Source organism: Otolemur garnettii, unplaced genomic scaffold (genome assembly GCF_000181295.1).
Source record: "Otolemur garnettii isolate 467f Iridium unplaced genomic scaffold, OtoGar3 scaffold00051, whole genome shotgun sequence".
NCBI classification, from domain to species: Eukaryota; Metazoa; Chordata; class Mammalia; order Primates; family Galagidae; genus Otolemur; species Otolemur garnettii.
In genome coordinates this window covers 934,228-959,589 of record NW_003852446.1, presented here as the reverse complement: position 1 = coordinate 959,589, position 25,362 = coordinate 934,228, and the positions used below count along the sequence as shown (strand labels likewise).

Here is a 25,362-nt window from a genome sequence, read left to right as displayed (position 1 = left end):
ATGAGAGACTTGTCATGGAGCAGGAACAGGGTTCCTTTGGGTTGAGCACTGGCTTTTCAGAGTAGTAGTGGGGTTGGTCATTTACCCTCTGCATCTCATCACCTCCATTTGCAAAGCAGAGGCTTCATTCTAGAGGCTGATTTCAAGCATGCTCCTTGGAGCCCTCCATTTCGTTGGAGTTACTTTAGGGGCTGCCAAAAGGAAATGGGTGGGAAGCATGAACATGCTTCCTTTTGATTGGTTTTATTGGAGGGGTTTCTACCTAAGGTTTCTAAAACAAATTTTATTTTTCCTACTACAAAAAGAGATCTAGGTTCATTTTGAAGCCCATTTCAGATAACCGATCCTAGAATTCTGTGACTAGTCAATGTGTCCCTTCCTTGAGTGAGGTGATCTTGTGTTCCACCAGGTCACAGAGCATGCATGGAGATTCTGCTGGCAAAGAATGTTAACATTGACCAGGAGGTGCCTCAGCTCGGAACTCCCCTGTATGTGGCCTGCACCTACCAGAGGGTAGACTGTGTGAAGAAACTTCTGGAATTAGGTAATTTCCAGGTCTAGAAATCTTTTCCTGAAAAGAATGGGTGAACACTGTTGGTTTTTTATGACTTTAAAGAGGGAGTTCTTGTCAGGCTGGAAAAAATTCTGATAGTGTTTAATGTTTGAATGCTGAAAGCAGAGGGTTCTCCAGAGAACGAGTGTCTGTGTTTCTCAGGTCTGCTTCTTTTGATGATGGTTCCATTTACTTGGTACTATTCTCCCTGGTGGTCTCAAGATGGCTGCCAGCAGCACCTGGGCTGGGACGCGTAGCTCTCCTCATCTGTACACAGCAAGGAAAGAGCATTGTCTCTTTGTGAGTTGCATACCCATCTCTGAACTGCTCATGGTGGCCAAGGGAGCAGTGATGGTGCTTAGGCCTGGATTATTATAGTGATGGGCTTAGGCCTGGATTATTATGGTGATGGGCTTAGGCCTGGATTATTATGGTGATGGGCTTAGGCCTGGATTTCAGCCTACTCTGCAGTTATTAGGCTTTGCTGAACACAGGAACTGGGAGTTACAAAAGGGTGGTTCCCTGGAGGGATAGCTAGGTGTGCTTGCCAGGAAGATGGTGGACAATTAAAACAACATTCATTGGCCACACACCATACTTAGTCATTTTTTAAAAATTCTAAAAGGCTTATACAAAAACCGAGAGTCCAGGGGAAAGTAAAATATCTGGAAACTATTATTTGGTTAAAGATGCAACAAACCGGGTGGTGCCCCCATATATCGGAGGCGGTGGGTTCAAACCCAGCCCCGGCCAAAAACTACAAAAAAAAAAAAAAAGATTCAACAAACTTATCCCCAACACAGAAATGGGGGTTATAGTAAGAACCTTTACTTGAGAATTTTTATCTTCAAGAAATGTTTGTCTTTTTTATTCCCCATCATTTACTATTCTCTATAGAACATCCAGGAATCATTTCTTCTTGTGCCCTAAATAAAACAAATAGTAAAATAGTAAATAAACTTAGGTTCAAAACAAATAGTAAATAAACTTAGGTTTATTTTTCACCAAAAAAACCATAATAACTATGCAACAGGAGTCTCAAATATTTTATTTTGTATATCACACGGCTTGTATGGGGAAGCAAGTCTTTAAAATGACTAAAAATATTTAAAGTCACTTTTTCCATTGAAATATTTTGAAATGGTCTTAGTAGGCATTGCTGAAGTTCTAGGCTGAAGTCACGTATTTTCAAATATTTATTACATACGTTATAGCACTGCACAGCTGAGGCTCGGTGTGTTCTACATTAACATTTCATGTTGAAATGTGGCTGTCTGTTTTATTAAGGAGCCAGTGTTGATCACGGCCAATGGCTAGACACCCCCCTGCACGCGGCAGCGAGGCAGTCCAGCGTGGAGGTCATCCGCCTGCTAACTGACTATGGGGCTAACCTGAAGCTCAGAAATGCTCAGGGCAAAAGTGCACTTGATCTGGCAGCTCCGAAAAGCAGTGTGGAGCAGGCGCTTCTGCTCCGTGAAGGTAACCAAGGGCTGGGCGTGTCTGCTGTCCTTCCCTAAACACACCATTTCTCCTTCCCATTCCTAGCATTTCTTTTTTGTTTTTTGAGACAGAGTCTCAAGCTGTCGCCCTGGGTAGAGTACCATGATGTCACAGCTCACAGCAACCTCAGCCTCTTGGGCTTAAGCGATCCTCTTGCCTCAGCCTCCCAAGTAGCCGGGACTACAGGTGCCTCCCACAACACCTGGCTATTTTTTGTTGTAGTTGTCATTGTTATTTAGCTGGCCTGGGCTGGGTTCAAACCTACCAGCCTCCATGTATGTGGCTGGCACTGTAACTGCTGTGCTACAGACGTGCCGAGCCATTTTTTTTTAGTTTGTTTTTTAATTGAGGGTGGTAGGTATGGTGGGAGATGGCAAGCCTTGCTATCACTGACGTTACTTCTGGGATTTTACACGTTCTATATATTCACTTATAACCAAAGGGCATTCACATATAACCTGAATGTTGCTTTGTATTTTCCATAAGAAGGAGATAATCAGCAAACCTGTTTTTACCCTAAAAATATTGAACTTCAATATCTATCCGGGCATAAGCATATGGTTGAACAAACCAGAACTCTGCTTTGGAGTACTGGGCGGTCATCCAGCTGCAAATTCAAAATGTTTGCATTGAGAAGTGGCAGAGGGGACACAGCGTATGTATTCCAAACACCTGACTAAATGGTGAGGTGGTTTGCCTGCTCGCCAGATCCGGGAGTAGGTGGGTTTGCATTCCTCATTGCCACACTCCCAATTGCACTGTGGGCATTAACAACTGTAGAGGAGAAAGGGGAGTATCTCAGATGCTTCATATCCCAAATTCAAAAGAGAATTATGTTATATCCTGACAATAAGAGAACATCTTCTGAGCCTATATTGATCAGGCTATATTGATTTGAATGCCTGGGAGAATATTACAGATCATTATGATTATTTAGCCAAATTTAGCACTGAGCTAAATTTGAAAGAGATTAATCTCACTGAATTTTTAAAAAGTTAAAGCATCAAGAACTTTACACAGTAGTAACTGATGCTACACGTTGAGAGATTGGCTTGCGGAAGAAAGTCACACAGCTACTCAGAAGTAGAACTAGTTCAGATTTTAATCAAGCTATCTGACCCCAGAACCTGCACTCTTTTTTTATCTTATTATTATTTTTTTGAGACAGAGTCTGACTCAGTTGCCCTGGGTAGAGTGCCATGGCATCATAGCTCACAGCAACCTCAAATTCTTGGGCTTGAGTAATCTTCTTGTCTTAGCCTTCTGAGTAGCTGGGACTACAGGTGTTTACCATTACGCCAGGCTAGTTCTCTTTTTAGTAGAGACAGGATCTTTCTCTTGCTTAGGCTGGTCTTGAACGCCTGAGCTCAAGCAGTCCACCCGCCTCAGCCTCCCAAAGAGCTAGGATTACAAGTGTGAGCCACACCAGCCAGAACATGCACTCCTAATGTTATGAGGCTCCAATCGTGAATCTTCTGAAACAGTTTCCAGTGGATGGAGGGAGTTTTCATTGCACTCAACAGTTCCATTTTGTCCAACTGCCTTCCATATCTTAAGTGGAATGTTTGGTTTAATCATTTTAGAAACAGTCTCTCTAAATCAGGGCTCCTTAAGCTTTAACATACCTGTCACCTGGTGATCTCCTTAAAACGCAGATGCTGATTCAGAAGAATCTGGGGTAGGGCCAGCAACTGCATATCTGGTGGGCTCCCAGGTGATGCTGATGCTGCTGGTCTAAGGCCCACACTTTGAGAACCACTGGCCTATATTATCATTTACAATAGTCCAGATCACTAATGATTGCTCTTTGATTTGAATCTCCATCAGAAGAATTATGATCTTCTTTGCCAGATCTCAGTTTGGAAATACCAGGTACTTTGCAACTGTTAACCAAGAATATACCTTATAGCACTTTTCATATTTCCTGCCTTTTTTTCCATCAAAAATGTTTCCAGGCTCGGCGCCTATAGCTCAACCGGCTAAGGCGCCAGCCACGTACACCTAAGGTGGCGGGTTTGAATCCCCAGCCCGGACCCGCCAAACAACAATGACGGCTGCAACCAAAAAATAGCCGGGCGTTGTGGCGGGCGCCTGTGGTCCCAGCTACTTGGGAGGCGGAGGCAGGAGACTCGCTTGAGCCCAGGAGTTGGAGGTTGCTGTGAGCTGTAATGCCACGGCACTCTACCCAGGGGGACAGCTTGAGGCTCTGTCTCAAAAAAAAAAAAAAAAAAAAATGTTTCCAGAACTAGGACTTGCAAGCTCCTCTGTCCTTTGTCTTCATAAACATAGCCACTTGCTCTAGAAGGATGAATACCAGATATATCAGAGTTCACTACAGTGTCTGAATTTCTCTAGGCAAACTGGACAATTTGTCTGCATTACGGTTTTCCATTTTCACTTCCCAAGGTTTTAACTAAGGATGATTCTTTGGTCCTCCAGGTAGCTTTCTATCACATGGATGCTCTTGGCAATTGTTAATCCCACTCTTACCTGGCTATTTGTACATGCAGTATTTTTCATGGAGTGTAACGTGATGTTACAGTAGGATTTTTTTTTTTTGGAGACAGTTTCATTATGTCATCCTCGGTAGAGTACTGTGGCATTACAGCTCACAGTAACCTCAGACTCTTGGGCTTAAGTGATTCTTTTGCCTCAGCCTCCCAAGTAGCTGGGATTACAGGCACCTGCCACAACACCCAACTATTTTATTATTGTTGTTATTGTCATTGTCATTGTTGTTTAGCAGACCCCAGATGGGTTTGAACCAGCCCCAGTACATATGTCCAGCACCCTAACCACTGAGCTACCAGCGCTGAGCCAGGATTTTCTTAAAAAGGAAAACTTTGTACAGGCCTATAATTAGACCTACTCAAAGGGATCTTTATTGATATGGTCAGGTTAGAAAATAATGGGATATTGTGACTGTCCCTTTCTAACTAGTATTCCTGCTAAAAGCTCATCCATCCTATTCAGCAATATTTTGGACTCTAATCACATTGTTTTCCTAAAGGAATCAGAGGCACTCAAAGCCATGGGCATGATGACTCCATAAGATCATGGTGAGTCAGGACTCAGCTAGCACGACCTCACAGGCAGCTTGAGACAGGAGGTCCAGGAAGCCTTTGGGAGCTAAGCATCTGGCCCCTGGTACATCTCCTCACACTCCCTCTGTGACTGACCACACAGATGGAGCTTCCTGCTGATACCCTCTCCCTCGTTGTTTCTCTATTCTGAAGCTCTATCCATTTGCATTTTATCCTGGGCCAGGATATCACATTCACAGGCACATGCAATACATCAAAGAGGTGCATTCTTCAAGATCGGTGACATAATTGCCATTGGAAGATCTACCTAAAGAAATATATGCCCACCACAGGGGCACATCCGGATCTTCTATCAGTATTTGGGTCTGCTACCTCATTCTTTGATTCCTATGCAGATCCAGGTTCTCTTCTGCTTTTAGAAAGTTTCAACCTCTTCCAGTTTTTTTTTTTTTTGACCTCTTCCAGTTTTCTGATTTCCCCTCTCCATCCTACCCCACCCCACCACTATGAAGTTCACAGAATTTGTATATTTTTTTTTTTTTGAGACAGAGCCTCAAGCTGTCCCCCTGGGTAGAGTGCTATGGCATCACAGCTCACAGCAACCTCCAACTCCCAGGCTGAAGCAAGTCTCCTGCCTCAGCCTCCCAAGTAGCTGGGACTACAGGCGTCTGCCACAACGCCTGGCTATTTTTTTGGTTGCAGCCACCATTGTTGTTTGGTGGGTCTGGGCTGGATTTGAACCCGCCACCTTAGGTGTATGTGGCTGGCACCTTAGCCACTTGAGCCACAGGCACCGAGCCATTTGTATATTTCTATTTCCTCCTTCAGGCCCCACCCACCACTGTGAAGTTCACAGCATTTGTATATTTCTATTTCTTCCTCAGGCCCGCCTGCTCTTTCCCAGCTCTGCCGCCTGTGTGTCCGGAAGTGCCTGGGCCGAGCATGTCATCAAGTGGTCCACAAGCTGTGTCTGCCAGAGCCACTCGAAAGATTCCTCCTATACCAATAATCCTAATTGTTCCTGGGAAAATACTTGGAAACAGGTTGTTGTCTGCGTCCCAGGGTACCTAGTGGAGATGCTATATCTTTTTTTTTTTTTTTTAAATCATAGCTGTGTACATTAATACTATCATGGGGTACAGTGTGTTGTTTCTATATACAGTTTGAAATACTTTGATCCATCTGGTTAACATAGCCTTCATGTCATTTTCTTAGTTATTGTGTTAAGACATTTATATTCTCCATTTAGAAAGAATCACATGTACTCCCATAGGATAAATGAACTCAGCCAGTTAGTTAGAATAAATTTCTTATGATCTGGGATGCTTGAGGAGTGGAAACTCCTGGTTAGTTTAATGTTCTTATCAACCAAATTGTATTTAAAAATCTTTTAGTTTTTAGCTCTTGTTGTTAAGAAACTTTAAAAACCTATGACGTAGGGTGGTGCCTGTGGCTCAAAGGAGTAGGGTGCTGGCCCCAGATGCCGGAGGTGGTGGCTTCAAACCCAGCCATGGCCAAAAACTGCAAAATAAATAAATAAATAAATAAATAACCTATGACATAGAGTGAAAACGGTAGGGATTCAGGAGCTTCCCATACCTGAGGAATACTTTATTGACACGTGGATTTGGGTGGATAAGATGATAACGAATGTTAAGTTTTCTAAGACATGTTCCTGATTTAGTTCATTCCTTCTGCCCCATGTTTGTTTCTTTGAATAAATCTCTCCTGGAATTTTGATTCCTCTGTCTTGGTGTGTGTGTATGTGTATGTATTCAGCTAAATACTTTAAAAACATCACAGTTGATTGAGGCTTCCAGTTACCGAGTACTGAGGTCTTGGTTGATAAGAGGGACTTTGGAAGAGATTGGCTCGCCTAAATGTTGAGGTCCATTGCCTCTCACTTCTGATATTACATGCCTTTCTTCAGATAAGCAGTTTCAGGATTGAGCTCCAGCAACCTGAACCCACAGGCACTGTCTGATGCATGTTGAACTGTAAGCATTGGTTTATTTTCAAAGCCAAGATCTGTAGAGCTTTTGAAATAATGGCATGTTGATGGCAGCCATCAAGGTGGCCTTAATTCTAGGTTGATATATTTTTTGGTGTATAGGGGTCCCAAATAACCACAAAGGTATATAAAAAGAACTTTCTTCTCTCTTTTTGTCATTTCCTCCTCCTTCTTCCCATCTGCCTCCCCTCCTTCTGCCCTCCTGCCTCCCCTCCTCCTCTCTCTTCCTCTCTTTCTTGGGGGGGGGTGAATTTAGAACATGCAACTGGACGGACTTATAATTATTTTAAGTATTACTGTCATGGTTCAGTGAAAATAGTAATATTAACTTCTAAAATGAAAATTCTTTCTCAGATGATCCTTGGTTTCTTTCCAAACATCTATTTTTTCTAGAACTTTGGTTGTCAACGAGGGAGAATTTTGCTCCACCCCCACCAGGACATTTGGCAATGTCTGCAGATATTTTTGATTGCAATAACTGGGGGGGGGGGATGGTGGTGCTGCTAATCTCCCTACAATGCACAGGGCACCCCATAGCAAAGAATTATCAGGTTCAAAATGACAATGGTGTGGAGGCTTAGAAACACTGAGCTAAACCTGTTCTATTCAATATAACAGCTACTAGCCACATACAGCTATTGAGCGTTGGAATTGTGCCTCGGCTGAATTAAGATGTGCTATAAGTATAAAGAGCACATTGTATTTTGAGGATTCGGTACAGAAAGAATGTGAACTATCGTATTAATAACTTCCGATGTTATATTTGAGTATTTTATAAAGAGGTGGCCAACATGTAGAGAATATTTTGTAAACATTTTGTAAAATTTTGTGATGAATATTTTGCAAATAGTGATATATTTAGCTACAATTTTCCGCTTTCCCTATGTATGGCAGCTTTATTCTTGACTTTTAGGACTCCCCGTACATTCCCACCAACAGTGTATATGAGTTCACTTTTCTCCTCATCCTTACCACCATTGTTGCTCTGCCACCCAGGCTAGAGTACAGTGGCATAATCATAGCTCACTGTAGCATTGAAGGCCTAGGCTCAAGAGATCCTCCCTCCTCAGTCTCCTAAGTAGCAGGGACTGTAGTCTACAGGGACTACCCACACCTGGCTAAATATTTTTGTCTTTTGATAATAGTCATTCTAACTGTGGTGAGATGATATCTTATTGTGGTTTTGATTTACATTTCCCTGGTGATTAGTGACGTTGAGTTTTTTTTTTCCATATACTTGGCCATTTGTATGTCTTTTTTTGAGAAATGTCTATTCAGATATGTTGTCTGTTTTTTGTTGATGTTGCCTATTTTTAAAGCAATGTATTTGTTTATTTATTTATTTTTTTGCTGTTGAGTATGATCCAGCAATCTTATTGCTGGGCATATATTTAAAAAAAAAGGAAATCAGTATGTTGAAGAGATATTTTCTGCACCCCCATGTTTATTGCAGCACTATTCATAATAGCCAAGATATGGAATCATTCTAAGTACCCATCAACAGACGAAATGATAAAGTATGGTACACGTACACAATGGGATACTATTCAGCCTTAAAAAGAAGGGAACTCTGTCATTTGCAGCAACATGGATGAGACATTAAGTGAAATAAGCCAGGCACAGAAAGATAAACATTCTCTGTTCTCACTTATAGGTGGGAGCTAAAAAAAACTGAGCTCACAGAACTAGAGAGTAGAATTATGTTTATCAGAGGCTAAGGATAGAGGGGAGGGGAGATAGAAGTTGGCTAACAGATACAAAATTATAGTTAGGAGAAATAAATTCAATAATGGTGTAGGTTAAATATACATTGTGTATTTTCAAAAACCTAGACTTTTGAAAACCTAGTCCAAAGAAAAGATAAATATTTGAGGTGATAGATATGCTAATTACCCTGATTGATCATCACACATTATATACATGTATTAAAATATCACTTTCTACCCTCTAAATATGTACAATTATTGAACGTCAACTAAAAATGAAAGACAACTAACTTTTTTTTTTAAAGAGACAGAGTCTCACTTTGTTGCCCTCTGTAGAGTGCTGTGGTGTCACAGCTCACAGCAACCTCCAGCTCTTAGGCTTAGGTGATTCTCTTATCTCAGCCTCCTGAGTAGCTGGGACTACAGGTGCCCACCACAATGCCCAGCTATTTTGTTGTTGTTGCGGTTTGGCCGGGGCCAGCTTTGAGCCTACCACCCTTGGTATATGGGGCCAGTGCAAAAATAACTTTTGATGTTAATCAAACAGTGAAATAGCATTTAGACATATGAGGTTAAACAAAATGTATTATTCAAATTGATTTCACTTGCTTCTTTTTTACTTTTTTAGTGTGACTACAATAAAATTTTAAATTACATATGTGGCTTATATTATATTTTGATTAGTACTGCTCTAGAATTTTTTCTAATTTTTATAACTTTGGAATATCTAATAATCTTACACCATATTCCAAAACCAAATTTTGTCTTTTTTGAAAATGTTTAAAAAATGCAAATAATGCTATAAATATAGAGGAAGAAAATGTACATGAAAGGTAGGAAATTTTCTAAATATCAAAGGCAGAAAATTTAAAAAGAATACTAAGGCTCGGTGCCTATGGCTCAAGTGGCTAAGGCGCCAGCCACATACACCTACGGTGGTGGGTTTGAATCCAGCCTGGGCCCACCAAACAACAATGATGGCTGCAACCAAAAAAAAAATAGCCAGGAGTTGTGGCGGGCTCCTGTGGTCACAGCTACTTGGGAGGCAGAGGTAGGAGACTCGCTTGAGCCCAGGAGTTGAAGGTTGCTGTGAGCTGTGATGCTACGGCACTCTACCCAGGGCAACAGCTTGAGGCTCTGTCAAAAAAAAAAAAAAAAAGAATACTGATAAATGAGAATACATTAAATATTATACTGCAAAAAGTAAAAGGGCAAATCAAAATGGAGGAAATCTGAGAGTGACATTTATGGTGGATGAAAGGTTAATAACCTGACTGTAACTAGGACAGAGGAGACCTTCACACTCCACCCTTAGCTTCCTCCTTTTTCCAAGTGGAGATTGGGAAGCAATTGTTCAGGATATCTTTTGGTGAATATGGATGTTAGTATTCAATCCCCACTTCTGGGAGTTACTGCTAATAAAATATTGAAATTACCCAAACCTTCAGTAAAGTCTGAAGTATGTATGATATCTTGTAAATCCTCTTAGAAGGTATTAAGGAAAGAGCCTAGATTATTTAGCTGACTCTAAATGTTATAGTATATACAGGGTGGCCATAAAGTTAGTATGCAATTTAAAATAATGTGCAATTTAAAATTGCACATGAACTTTAGAGTCACCCTCTATATCGTAATACCCAGTAGCAAAACAGTATGTACACTCACCTATTCAGGTAGGGATGGACCTTCTATGAGACATGTGACAAGGAAAACAAACTCCTGAAGAATTTTCACTAATCTTAAGGAAGGCAATTTTCACAAGTCTTGGGAAAAGTACAAAATATTTAAAAATCAATGGAAGAAGGTTCAGTCTGCCCCAAATATTAAAGGACAGAGTGACCTCAGCTGATATTTCCATTGCAACATATAAAGAATTCCCTGCAAATGAACAGGAAACTTATCTAAGGTCACATACAAAGAAATAGTCATATGGACAATGGTAAAGATGTAAAAGGATGGATTTGAAACAGGGGAACCATTTGAACCATCCCTAGCCATGGAAAGATCCAAAGACGGAAGAGTGGGAGAGTATCTTCCTGTCATTTATGAATTGGCGGTTTGGGCTTTCCTTCTTCCAAGTGTTCTCCTGAATGCTTTTTTTGTTTTGTTTTGTTTTTCCTAATGGGACCTTGCTGAATGTGTGAGCTCTGTGTTTAGCCCTGGGAGGGTATTCAGGCTGTTTCTTGCTCTCTGAAACTGCAGATCATGGATTCCACAAATCATTTGTATGAATGTTCACCCATGGTAAGACTCTGTGTGTGTGTGTGTGTGTGTGTGTGTGGTGTATGTTTAGCACCCAAATCCTGAACTGAGTCCTGAGAGACCACTCACCAGAACCCATCTGATAGGCCAGGACTCTGCATCTTGGAGTGGTGTTAATGTCTTACAATTTACAAATGAAAGTATCCGATGTGAGATAATCTTTAAATTCCCCTCAAGGCCTACATTCCATTAAGCTATATTTAGACCATCAGACTAATCATCATCTGATTTTTATGAGATAATTTTGCCTGCAGTTTTGGGTTCTTTTCATTTATTTAGAGACAGAGTCTTACTCTGTGCCCTGGGTAGAGTGCCGTGCTGTCATTGCTCACAGCAACCTCAGACTCTTGGGCACAAGCTATCCCCTTGCCTCAGCCTCCCCAGTAGTTGGGACTACAGAAGTTTGGGTTTCTTAACCACTAATAGAGATCATTTCATTTTTCATATTATATGGGATGTTTTCCTGCATCAGAGCTGTCATTGTATAGCACATAAAACATGCAACAACAATGATGAATGCCACTTAGCAAGACATTGCTACACATAGTCAACGAACACAGCCATGACACACCGATATACCAAGATTATGAAATCTTAGTTGTTTGTGTAGTGCTGCCAACATGACTGCACAGTGGCAATTTGTCAACTTAATTGTCAGACCTTGTATAACAACAGGCTCTGATGGCCATTCCAGAAAAAGAGCTACAAAATTGATTTGAAAGGTGGAGTAGGCACTGGTATCAGTGCACAGCTTCCCAAGGGGAGGACTTCGAAGGTGATCATGGTGATATTCAGCAATAAGGAATGCAGCACTTTTTCTAGGATGAGTTAGTGAAATTAATTGTCTGACCTATCAGTCTATCATTTATCTGACTTTATCAATCCATCATCTGCCTTGACTTATTATTTAAAAAAAAAAGTTTGCTGTGTCACTTAAAGATTTAAGCCTCATGGCTCGGCGCCTGTAGCTCAACCGGCTAAGGCGCCAGCCACGTACACCTAAGGTGGTGGGTTCGAATCCCCAGCCCGGACCCGCCAAACAACAATGACGGCTGCAACCAAAAAATAGCCGGGCGTTGTGGCGGGCGCCTGTGGTCCCAGCTACTTGGGAGGCGGAGGCAGGAGACTCGCTTGAGCCCAGGAGTTGGAGGTTGCTGTGAGCTGTAATGCCACGGCACTCTACCCAGGGGGACAGCTTGAGGCTCTGTCTCAAAAAAAAAAAAAAAAAAAAAAAAAAAGATTTAAGCCTCAACACTTTCTTTCTTTCTTTCTTTTTTTTTTTTTTTTTTTTTTTTTTTTTTTGCAGTTTTTGGCCAGGGCTGGGTTTGAACCCACCACCTCCAGTATATGGGGCCGGCACCCTACTCCTTTGAGCCACAGGTGCTGCCCCAGCCTCAACACTTTCAATATCCCTTGAATTATTTAAATGTTTGGCTGTGTCACTCACCACTGCGAAGTTTTTGTTCACATTTCATTTTTCTCGTAGAGTAATTCTCCTCCCTATTTCTAATATTGCCATGGCAAATAAACATGAGGCTTGCAGATGATTCTTTTTGTGGTTACAATGCTCATTGCAGAGAAAATGTTATGCGCTGAACACAAAGAGAATAGCTGACACTTCAGAGACATCGCCTGAAGCTGCTGCAGTGAGGGATGACTCGCTGAGTAGCCACAGCTTGTCAGGGGAAAATGCTCTCCATGCTGGAGCACTCCAGGTCTCCCCCATTGCCAATCACTGCAGGGGTCTGTTCTTGCATGGCCATATTCCATTTGCATATGGAATATGTCATCTACTTTCCTTAGCAGAGTCTGTACCAGAACCAATACACAGATTGTAGCTAGAATAGCAGCTTCCTATTTTAACAGATTTAGCCTGTAAAAAATGTATGCCAGGTTTTCTTTTCCATTTATTAATTTTCTTACCCCACCATTGTTATATCATGAAAAGTTTCCACTTCACAGACAAATTGCAAGACTGATACAATGACTATCTGAATGTCTATCCCCTCAGTTTACCAGTTGTTCACATTTGCCACATTTGCTTCTTTATCTATAAGTGTATAGATGAACACATCTGCAAGCACACACACGTATGCATACAAATGTGTACATGTATGTATGTGTGTACACAAACCTACATAAACATATTTACACATGTAAACCCGTATATAATCAATACATAGACATATTTTATTTTATTTTTTATATTATTTCTCTTGAGGTGGAGTCTTACTCTATCACCCTGAGTAGAGTGCTATGGCATCAGAGTTCACAACACCCTCAAACTCTTGGGCTCAAGCCGTCCTCTTGCTTTAGCCTCCTGAGTAACTGGGACTACAGACACCCACCACAATGGCTGGCTGGTTTTTCTGGTTTTAGTACAGATGGAGTCTCACTCTTCCTCAGGCTGGTCTGGAACTTCTGAGCACAAGGACCTCCCAGAGTTCTAGGATTACAGGTATGAGCCAGTGTGCCCAGCCATAGACATATTTTAAAAATGAACTATTTGTAAGTTGCGGGCATCATGATTTTTCATCAGGTTTAGGAATAGGGTGAGTTGAAAGGGGCAAAAAATTTAAGCGGTCACTGACAAACTCTGTCATCAAGGTCAATATTCTAATGCAATGCTTTAAAAAGTTAATGGTAAGGCAAAAAGCCCACGATGCCCCAAATATCAAAAATCTTAATAAAGACAGGCTGTCAGTGTTAGTTTTATGACCATGCATTATTGCAGAATGAGAACAGTGTTTCCAGTAATCCTGTGGTTCTGGGACATGTGGCTGCTGGGTTCACGTGAAATGACAATGGCATGCAAACAGACTAGGCAACAGGGGCAGTCATGTGTTTTGACTGTAGAGCATACATTAATTTTTTTCTGTTTGGTGCAAAACAGGGACACGGGCTCCTCCATGGCTCCGCAGTAAGCACTACAGTGGGCATCCCCTAGAACACAGACTCTCCTGTGGAACTGTGGTGAGTGATCCCGAGTGGGAAAGTTTGACAGTGATCCAGTGTGACTATCCTATGTCCGTCTGGATTCAGGCATCCACAATTGTGGCACTGATGTCATTTTGGTTTTGGTCCATTATTCAGGATCCAATCAAGGATCATGCATGGAAAGTAGTTATCAAGTCTCTTTATTCTCCTTTAATTTAGATAGTTTCCCCACTTGTGGCTTTCCTGCCATTGGCATTTTTGAAGAGGCGGGCCCTAGTGTTACGTAGACTCTCTCTCAATTGCGAGCACCCGATTGTCTCCTTGAGAATACTGCAGTATGCCAGATTTTTTAAAAAACACATTTTGCTTTGAATCTCATGGTACTGCTTGATGGAGTGGGACTGAGAGACTGTTCTCTAAAGCGGTAACATCAGATAGCTTAGCATGCAGGCTCACTTAGGTGTGAACTACTGAAATAGGATTTTTTGCCAGAAAATCAGGGAATTCCAAGTTCTCTGAGCAGATGTGTACCTTTTAGGATGTAAAGATTTTATGCTAGAAATATTGCCATCTGGAATAACAAGAAGGTTCAGCTCCTGGGCCAATTTTGATTGAAAGTGACCTTTGAGGCTCCCCAAGGCCTCAGGAAGAAAGGGTCTCGTACGTAAGCCATGAGTGAGGCGTGCCTTGGACGTTTAAGTGAGGGGTGAGGCGATGTACTGGCGAGCATGAGCCCTGCACCTGGTAAAGAATGACCATGGTCTGACCATGTGCTGCAGGAAATCATTCTGTTTTCTTGCCTAACCTGGGTCAATTTCACTGAACCTCCAGATACATACAGAGAGTGGCACACATAAGGGAGGGCTGACTAGAAGTTGGTAAAATTGCTTTTCTCTTAGGGCTCCTGGTAAGCCAACACAGTTTCCATCATCGCGGCTGACTAGAAGTTGGTAAAATTGCTTTTCTCTTAGGGCTCCTGGTAAGCCAACACAGTTTCCATCATCGCGGCTCATGCTATGGGATTCTACTTTATCCACACACAAATCCTTAAAAATGTATCCACTTCTGTGTGTAAAGAACCATTGTTAAGCGGTTAACAAAATTCAGCTCCCATCCTCCTATTTACTATCATCGATCAACATTGTTAAGTCTAACAGGAAACTTAAAAGCTGATGAATTCTTTGGCACGTAGGAGGGCAACAATTTGTTCTCTATTGTCATTTCGGAACTGACAACTTTATCTTCTCGGGCTGTAATGAAAAGGAAATAACCAAGCTGTACTGTGAAGATTTTACTCAATCAGGGTGAAAATTGTATCCAGCTCTCCTCTTGTGCCCCTCTATTTAACTCCTTCCCATCCAGTCTATGTTGGGAGGCCAAATACAAGTTTATCGTTTTTCAGATCTTTCCCAAAGGAACAGTAAAGAATTTGTGTGCTTATGGCTTTCCCCGTTAATTCTGCAAATGGAGATGGAGGGCAGTTTGGCTGTGTTTATCCCAATTTTATTTTTTTTTTTAAGAGGACCCAACTTGTGGAAGAAAACTTTAATAACTGCTGTTGCAACAAGCACCTGTATGAAGTAGACATTGTCCCAGTAGCATTAGTGAAGAATAAGTTCTAGAAAGTGGAGGTAACTGGATGTAAAATTCTGGCAGGAATTTAAAAGAACAGTCCCAGATGGTGAGGCTGAGGCCAACACCTAATGAGGACGAAAGCCTTGTCTGTGGGGAATTTTGGAGGATAGCTGGAGAAATACTACGCTGTGCATAAACCAAATTGAATTGTTTTCATAAGTGTTGCAAACTTTCATATAGTAAAAGGTTTTTTCTACATGCACTTCAATTTCACAGCAAGAGTGGCATAGAAGACCTAAACACAGAAGAGAGCATTCATGCAAGATACTTAACTCTTTGATATAATAATGCATACAATTCAAAATGATCACACTATCATTATATCTAGGGCTTTCTGCAACTACAAGGTGGTGGTTCTAGAAAGCATGGCCCCCAGTATTAACATCTAGAAAGCAGCCACCACCTTCTACATGTGCTCTCTTTTGGTGTTTTTTCTTCATTTTTCTTAATCACTCTGCTGTTGTTGCTACTTCTTAGCAAAACTGGTCAAAACAAAATTGTAATCACTGAACATAGCACTCTGACAATCAAGAGGTTTAAAGCCTTCAATCTTCTGGGGCGAGGAAAGCACAGTGCGACACTTAGAACTCTGATTAACAAACAAGGTGGTCACAAATTTTACTGGCTCGAAGACTTCCACAACTTTCCTGATCAGGTCATCATAGGAGGTCTGACTTAAGTTTGTTTCAAAGCTAACATAAGAAAATTCTCTGGTTCTGGAGTGATGTGAATAGTCCAATAAGTTCCATCCGATTTCATTCCATTCCTTGAATACCCACAAGGATTGAACATTGTGGCATCAATGACAGAACCTGGTATCAGGTCACGAAATCCACTCTCAGGAGTGACATCCTTTGCAGTAACACCATCTTTCATGTAGAACTGGTTCATAACTGCTGGGTCAAGGTCACTCATCAGAATTTCCAGGGTTTGATCTGGCTGACTGATTACTCAACTCTCTGAGAAATCCAGAGTATATAAGTACCAATAGTCAGAATTCCTACGTCCCATACAATATGCCACTCCATTTGGGAAAACTGCATTTAAAAATTCTATTTCTTCTTGGAAATTCCGGTGTGGATGCCCTTAGAGAGAAGGCTTCATGAAATTCTTACGAGAATAAAAAAAGCTTTAAATTGACTCAGACCTTCTGGAAAGATGCCCAATAGTGGGATTGCAGGATCAAATGGGGGGGGGAGGGTCTAGGTTGAGTTCTTTAAGGTTTCTCCATACTTCCTTCCAAAAAGGTTGTATTAGTTTGCAGTCCCACCAGCAGTGCAAGAGCATTCCTTTCTCTCCACATCCATACCAGCATCTGCAATTTTGAGATTTCATGATATAGGCCATTCTTGCTGGGGTTAGATGATATCTCAGGGTGGTTTTAATTTGCATTTCTCTAATAATTAGAGATGAAGAGCATTTTTTCATATAGTTAGTAGCCATTCGCCTATCAGCTTTAGAGAAGATTCTGTTCATCTCTCTTCCCCATTGATGTATGGGGTTGTTGGTTTTTTTCTTGTAGATTAATTGAAGTTCTGTGTAGATCCTGGTTATTAGACTTTTGTTAGATTCAAAATATGCAAATCTCCTTTCCCATTGAGTAGGTTGTCTATTTGCTCTGGTTATTGTCTCCTTTGCTGTACAGAAACTTTTCAGTGTCATAAGATCCCATTTGTTTAGTATTGCTGTTATTGCTATTGCCATGGCAGTCTTCCTCATAAAGTCTTTCCCCAGGCCGATATCTTCCAGTGTTTTTCCAATTCTTTCTTTGAGGATTTTTATCCTTTCATGCCTTAGATTTAAGTTCTTTAACCATCTTAGAAAGGTGAGGGTCCAGTTTCAGTCTTTTACATGTAGATATCCAATTCTCCCAGCACCATTTATTAAATAGGGAGTCTTTCCCCCAGCCAATGTTTTTGTTTGGTTTATCAAAGATTAGGTGGCTGTCAGTTGTTGGTTTCATTTGCAGGTTTTCTACTATAAAAAAACCTGCAGGTTTTCATTGCAGGTTTTCTATTTGATTCCTTTTACTATAAAGACACTTATACTAGGCTGTTTATCGCAGCCCAATTTACAATTGCTAAAATGTGGAAACAGCCTAAATGTCCTTCAACCCAGGAATGGATTGGTAAACTGTGGTATAAGTACACCATGGAGTATTATTCAGCCACCAAAAAAATTAAGATTTTACATCATTTGAAATAACCTGGATGGTGGTGGAACACATCATTCTTAGTGAAGCATCACAGGAATGGAGAAGTAAGAATCCTATGTATTCAACTTTGATATGAGGACAATTAATGACAATGACATGGTGGGGCATGGGGGAGGGGGCGATCAGACAGAGAAGAAGCGAGGGGGTGTGGGCAAAAAAAATAATGACTAATTCTCACACAAACTGGATTTAATTTTTATCAACGTATATTACTTAAACATCAGTTTTTAATTCAACATGTCAATATGTTGTTTATCATATTGCATCCTTATTCATCAGTGAAATATGTCTGTAATTTCCCCTTTATAATAATATATTTTTTTCTAATTTTACTATCAGGGGTATCCAGACTAAGTAGAATGATTTTGAAGTATTTCTATTTCTACTGTCTATAAGACTTGGCGTGATTGGTTTTTTTTTTTTAGAAATTATTTTTTACTTTTATTTATATATATTAGTCATCTTTTGTTTTAGACTTTGGTAAAAACATAATAAGGAAAAAAATTTGTTTGCTATTTGTATTTTGTCTTGTGTATTCTGTAACAAACAAGTAGTAAATGATTATTCAAAAAAATTGCACAGCTCTTGTTAAAGCTATATTGATAGGTACTTTCTATTTTGGTTGCTATCTTTCTTTTTCTAATATTATTTTGTAATTATTTTTTACATAGGAATATAATTGATTTTGTACAGTTATTTTACATAGGAATATAATTGATTTTGTATAGTTATTTTGAAGTTAGCTACATTGCTGAATTTTTCTATTGTTTTTGGTAACTTGCAAGTAACTTGGTAACTCGGATGTAATGAAATTTGTATTTTTTTTACAAACCATTGGGATTTTTAAGTTATCATAACTGTATTAACTAGGATCTTCAACTTTACTAGGAGTGGTGGTAATGAGTACACTTATCTCATAATTGATTTGTAGATAATGCTTTTGTTTCCTCATAAAATTGATCTATTTGTCCCAATGTTATCTTCAATGATTATGTCAATGTTTTGCCTATAGTTGATGTTCTGTAAATATTCATGGAATAAAGGAGCCTGAAATAAAAAATAAATAAATAAATTAAGTCAAACCCACTGTAATCCTTAGCAAGCTTCAACAGGGGAACCAGTGCTTTCAGCAAGAGGGTGGTGACACATGTCTTCAAAATGAGATGTCTCTTGGAGACAAACATGCTACTCTCACTGAGTACATAAGCTTCCTGCTTGTCAGTTTTTGTCACACTCATGACTGAACATTGCACAGCCTTCAAAAGCATGTCCCACTCAGATCTCAGGATAGTGTGAAGGTCCCCAGATCCTTGGTTTGCATCAGGTTGCTGCCAGGAGAACCAAACTTCCAGTAGCTTCTCCACCCCTTCAAAAAATGTGCAGCTTCCATCACCATGAGACTAGCAAACAACCAACAACCACAGAAAATCAACTGAATTAAACAACGTCTCCTGCTGCTGCTGCTGCTGCTGCCGCTGCAGATTGTTCCAGCTGTATTACTAAAGTTCAGATTCCTTTTTTTCCTATAATTTTATATTAACTTTTTTATTAAAAAAAGTGATGCAGGACAAGGTGGCCCCATGACCTGCCACCTTAGCCCTGGAAGCATTGATCTTGTGGTGGATGGAGGAACCAGCCAGACACCTGGGGGGTGGGGGGAGACACTGGCGCCTTGCAGTCTCCTGCAGTGCACGTCTGGCTGGTCAATTTCATGGATTGCGCAATGCTGTCTCCTCCACGGGCACTCTGACTGGTGAATTTCAAAGATGGCGCCTTTTTGTCTCTTCCACGTGCACCCCTGACTGGTGAATTTCATGTCAGTTTCCAAGGCCTGAGAGCTCATTGGACAGCTGGCTGTAACTGACAGGACCCATGCCCTAGGAGTCAACTTTATGGCAAAACAGCCCCCCTGCCACTGTATAAACCCCTGAGTAGCGAGCCCAAGACAGACCTCAAAGAGGGAGGAGGAGAGCTTATTCCCCTCCTGGCTCTTTGCCAGGAGGTTTGGTTTTTTTTTTGTAGTTGTAATTTTTGTTTCTTTGAATAAATCCTGACTTACCACTGATCTGTAGTCTGTGGATTCAATTGAATCGCGGAGACCAAGAACCTGAAAATCTGGTATAAAAAGGACTAATACAATTTCCCTGCCTTCTTTTCCTGAGCAAAAGTTGAACCTGAGTCTGCTGGAAATAGAGGCAAATACAATTCAGTCTCTTGTAGTCCACTGCTTCGCCATTAGAGAGAATAGAGAGAGCACTAATGTTGCCGGTCATACTGTATACACCTGTTTATGCCAATTTAAAATGGATGAACAATGGAAACTTGTATTGAAAGTATTAGAAATTCACATGCAGTTGTAAGCAATAACAGCGATCTCCTGTACTCTTTGCCCAGTTTCCCACAAAACTGTAGTATAATGTTACAGTCGGAAAATTGACATTCAAGGAATCAGGACATTCATTCAATGGACAGATCTTATTCAGAAACACCAGTTTTATTAATAATTGTACTCATTTGTGTGTGTTTAGTTCCTTACAATTTATCTCATGTGTATGAGCTTGCCTTTGACTTAGCATTTCCGGTCTCGGGAATCTCTCTTCTGGGAATATCTGCATATGTGCACAAAGCCATATGTACAAAAATGTGGACTGCCATCTTTTGGTAGCACTAAAATAAATAGGGAAATTCTGTTTGCATAATTAGGGGCCTAATTACTTTTTGGCACAATATGGAATGCTACACAGCAGTGAATACAGAGAGGAGTATAGTTATTATAAGCTAAAATGGAAAGCTCTCCCCAGCAAATATAGGCGCATTTCTGTGAAAAACTTAAAGGGACAAATGTGCAAGTGTAGGTATGCACAGAAATGCCTTGAAAACACAAAGGACATCCTCAAACTGTTAACAGTGGCCACTACATAGTTCAACTGATAGTCTAAAGCAGCAAGGCCACATCTTTGGTGTTAAAACGAATCTGTGGTTGTTTCACAGCCGGCCTATGGTTGAGACTAACTCAGCGCCTTCTCCGGCGGCGAGGACGAAAGATCCCCGCCCGCCCCCACCCCCCGCCTCTCTGGGAAGAGAGGTACAAACAGTACCCGGGGGTATAAGGAAACTGAGTTTATCTGAAAAGACACACACACAGAACACCCAAATAGCTTTTTATTTTTTTTGAGACAGAGTCTCACTATGTCGCCCGCGGTAGAGTGCTATGGCGTCACAGCTCACAGCAACCTCAAACTCTCGGGCTTAAGCGATTCTCTTGCCTCAGCCTCCCAAGTAGCTGGTACCGCAGGTGCCCAAATATCTTGTCTAGGCCAAATAACATTCATAAAGAACAATTGAAAGATACTGGGTCTCCCCCATCACCCACATGCCACGAACCAGTCCATTTTTCCAATTGTAAGGATTCATGTTCTATGTAGACGTGGAAAATAAAATGTGGGGAGGAAGGGTGTGGAGGACATTTCATGAAATTCTTGCAGCTGAAGGCATACAATAGTTCTTTCCAAAGTACATTTTTGTAACATATAGACACATTTTCCCATCAGAAACTCCCAGCAAAATTGAAAGCACATGTGCAGATGGCCAGGGCGAGCTGTGCACTTTGCTGTGCATGCAGCTCAGCAAGGCTGCTGCAAAACCAGCTTTCTCAGCTCAGGCTGCTGGGGCTGGTCCCAGCCACAAGCTCCCACCTAACAAAGGAGAGCCCAGGAAGGTAACAAACTTGCGAGAGAGAACCGGCCTGTTCTCTTCTCCCCCACTCTCCTGCTCCCGTGCTCTCCAAAAGTTACAAACTATGCTTTTCCTTCCTGATAAAACTACAAAGCTTCCTCCCTGATTGGTCTCAGTTTGAGAAAGGACGTGACATCAGCAACTTTGCTGACTTGGGGCTTGGGGGCTGCTGTGCCCTTTGGCCAGCCTCCAGCTATTTAGGTAGCGTGGAAGTTGCACCCGCGTGCGTGTGGGTGCAGGCGTGCGTCTGACCACAGGTAAGACTCAGATTACCCCGGCTGCACTGTTCTCTGCTGCAGACCGTCTGCCCAGGACGTTTGCAGCTCAGTGAGCTACACAACTGGAATTTTTCAGGAGCAGGGGGAGCATGAAGTTTGGACTTTCCTGAGCAACTGAAGTGGAACGTGGAGCTTGCTGGGCCAGGAAAGCACCATGGACGGCGGCGAACGAGGGGGCAAGAGCAGCGGCCGGCCCCCCGGGCTAGGAGCCTGTCCTAATACCAGGCTCTTTTCAAACCCATTGATGGGCGGTGAGTCATAAGGGGCAGTGGAAGCAGGCCTCTCGGGAGGTTGGCTAACACACTTAGGAGAGAAGAGAAGGGGGACTGACTGGGTGATTTCAGCGGCTACATCTGAGGTGTGTCCATGGGGCAGTTCCTGGCCAGATGTCCACAGCTTGCTGGCGCGTGTCCTTTACGCAGTCGTTTAAAAATGTGTACACTGGGGCGGCGACTGTGGCTCGGAGGAGTAGGGCGCCAGCCCCGTAGCTATGGCGGGTTCAAACCCAACTCCCGCCGAAAACTGCAGAAAAAAAAAAACAAAACGCGTACACTTCTATCTGCAGAATCCTACAGACAGTACAAATTCAAATGTTACAGCAGTCTCCCCAGTGAACATTTCAGCTCCAAGGACTCATTCTTTGCGCAAGTTCACTATTTATTAATTGGAGGTTTGAAAGTTTCTTACAAATAGGGATTTTTTTTTTTTTTTGCAGTTTTTGGCCGCGGCTGGGTTTGAACCCACCACTTCTGGCAATAGGGAAATTTTTAATGTTCAAATATTTCTTTCATTAACAGGTCTTAGGTATCTGGCATTCAGGTGGGGCTGGGTTTATAAATGATGTTCAAACATTCAGCATTAATCGATCCATTTTAAAAAGAGATCTTGTTTTGTAAACTTTGGAGAAGCATCTTACAGGTATGGCCCTCATCTGTCAGCTGGTGTCTTTGCTAATATATAGAGTCTCCAGCTTGTGGGCAGTGTCACACTCTTTTTTTTTTTTTTTTTTTTTTTAGACAGAATCTCACTATGTCGCCCTTAGTAGAGTGCTGTGGCGTCACAGCTCACAGCAACCTCCAACTCTTCGGCTTACGCGATTCTCTTGCCTCAGCCTCCCAAGTAGCTGGGACTACAGGCGCCTGCCACAACACCTGGCTATTTTTTGTTGCAGTTCCCATTGTTTAGCTGTCCTGGGCCACGTTTGAACCCGCCACCCTTGGTGTATGTGGCTGGCACCCTCACCACTGTGCTATGGGCGCTGAGCCAGTGTCACACTCTTGTGAGCATTCAGTAGGTGCCTGCTGGCTGAAAGGATTCCGACAAATAGGTTTAGGTATTTGTGGAGAAATTATGATATGTTCAGCACCCTGGTGGGATGCCCACCATAGCTACTGGTCAGAGGGGCAATAAACAGGGGTCCTGAAGTCAGCTAGAACTTATTAATCTACTGTACAGGTGCTAACGGGGGGAAAATAGAAAAAAATCACATCCAAAAACGCCTTTCCTCTGACTGAGCAGACAGACTTCAAATTCATTGAAATGAATTCATTCATTCATTTATCCAATTTTGCTCATAAGATAAGCAGAGTACTCAATGGTGGGGTAGAATTTGGACCTACGAAGGTGGAACTAGACCAATCAGTAGATATATTGAACATGGATTTGGAGCACTAGGAAAGCAGAGTGGTACTTCAAATCCCTTTTTACAAAGAATTTGACATATATTTAAAGCAGCAAACCAACCATTATGGGACAGAGTCAGCAATTTGGTTGACTTTTGCATAATTATTTTACAGCTAAATATTCTGTTTATTTTTGTTTCCATGTGGGAGAGAGACACCATCCAGTGGATATGGTTCAGGGTTTCTAAAGATCCTGCTCCACCCCTGGTTGGGGCAGGGTGAGTGGATGGAGGTGGTGGGCAGATGCTTAGAAGGTGAGCATTTTGTTACAGCTAATATGCAAGGTGTATTAGGCAGTCCAGTGAGAACAAGTTTGGGGGATGGGAGTGAGTGGCTGATGAAGCTTTAAAAGCAGGATGGAGAAGTTTAGCCTTCTTGGAGCAGGAGATTGGGAGCCATAGGTGGCTTTGGAGCAGATACCTTGCCATAATGAAGGCTGTAAATAAATTAATGTAGTAGCTGCCGTCAGGATAACTTATGGTGGGATTATGGGAGACTGTTGCCCTAATCACTGGTTCTCAAATTCTCCTGGGCCTCAACATCACCTGGAGGCCTTATTAAAATGCAAGTGACACAGGTTCTGATGACGACATAGGTCTGGGGTGAGAACTAGGAATCTGAATTCAGAACACATTCCCAAGTAATGCTGATGTTGCTCAAAGTCACCACACTTTGAGGGCCACTGCACTTAGGAAATAACAGAGAAAGGATGATAATTTCAAAGAAAAGAAAAATCAAGCAAGCTGTGCTGCTTGACTAAGTATTGTGGCAAAGACAGGCAGCGCCTGTGGCTCAAGGACTAGGGCGCTGGCCCCATATGCCGAGGGTGGCGGGTTCAAACTCAGCTCCCCCCCCAAAAAAAAATTATTGTGGCAAAGAGAGGGAAAGCAGGCAAAACGGTAAAGTTTTCAAAGCTAAATAAATTGTCTGATGGCCAGGAGCTGAGAGCCCAGGGTGGAGTCCCAAGATGGGCTTTTGCCCCAAGAAGTAGTACCAATGAGTTGGACAGAGAAGCAGGAAGAGACCGAGGATGTTTCAGTCAAGCACAAGGGTAGATGCCTGGACACCTCTGCTCTCTGACTCCCCTTTTCTCTGAATCTGACTAACAAGCTCCTACTCGCTGTCCGCATCCAGCTGAGCCACTGCCCCCATGAAGCCCTCCTAGGCTTTCTCCTTTTCCCTACCCACGTGGAGTGCAATTTTTCTTTCCCTGCTTTGCACCAGTCCTGCCCCTTGGGCAAAACCTCAGTAAACTGGTTGCATTTGTTTACACTTCTGAAGTCTTGACCTCCATGAAGTGTGGAATGTGGAACACTCAGAAGTCTATTTCCCAATGGCCATAGCATGAAACTCAGCTCAGGTGAAGCATGTCCCCTGGCACAAAGCCAGGTCAGAGGGAACACGTTGCGTAGGGGTGTTTAATCTTGGGAACCTTGGCTGCTCCCACATCCGCCTGCAGGCATTTCTCTGCCTCCCCTGGAGGATGGAGGCCTATATCAGAAGATGGGCCACCAACTCTTAATAGGGCTTTGTTTGATGTTTGACTGGCCTGTCACAGGAGCCGGGAGTGTCTTTCTACCTCCCGAAAGTACCTTGTTCTGAGTTGCATTTTGTCACCTCGAAATATATATTGAAGTCCTAACCCCTGTACCTCAGAATGTGACCTTACTTGGAAATAGGATCATTGTGGATGTAATTAGTTAAGATGAGGTCAGTACTGGTGTAGGATGGACTTTAATCCAACATGACTCGTGTTCTCATAAGAAAAGGAGAGGCAACAGGGCAGTGCCTGTGGCTCAAAGGA

The 25,362-nt window shown here is 42.0% G+C and overlaps 2 protein-coding genes and 1 pseudogene across 3 annotated transcripts in view; 2 read left to right on the top strand and 1 right to left on the bottom strand.

Annotated features, from left to right (window-relative positions):
• The window catches only part of ASB11 (ankyrin repeat and SOCS box containing 11), a 25,370-nt gene extending 19,177 nt beyond the window's left edge, over window positions 1-6,193 (top strand). For both annotated transcript variants that reach the window (XM_003791857.3, XM_003791858.3), the window contains exons 5-7: window positions 410-544; window positions 1,841-2,032; window positions 5,982-6,193. In XM_003791857.3, coding sequence (XP_003791905.1) covers window positions 410-544; window positions 1,841-2,032; window positions 5,982-6,106 — 452 coding nt within the window. In that variant the 3' untranslated portion in view covers window positions 6,107-6,193. The remainder of the gene's footprint in view (window positions 1-409; window positions 545-1,840; window positions 2,033-5,981) is intronic.
• Window positions 6,194-16,093: 9,900 nt separating this feature from the next.
• LOC100946735 lies at window positions 16,094-21,277 on the bottom strand (annotated as a pseudogene).
• A 753-nt stretch (window positions 21,278-22,030) lies between these two features.
• The window catches only part of ASB9 (ankyrin repeat and SOCS box containing 9), a 23,867-nt gene continuing 20,535 nt past the window's right edge, over window positions 22,031-25,362 (top strand). Inside the window, exon 1 of the mRNA XM_003791922.1 lies at window positions 22,031-22,127. Coding sequence (XP_003791970.1) covers window positions 22,031-22,127 — 97 coding nt within the window. The remainder of the gene's footprint in view (window positions 22,128-25,362) is intronic.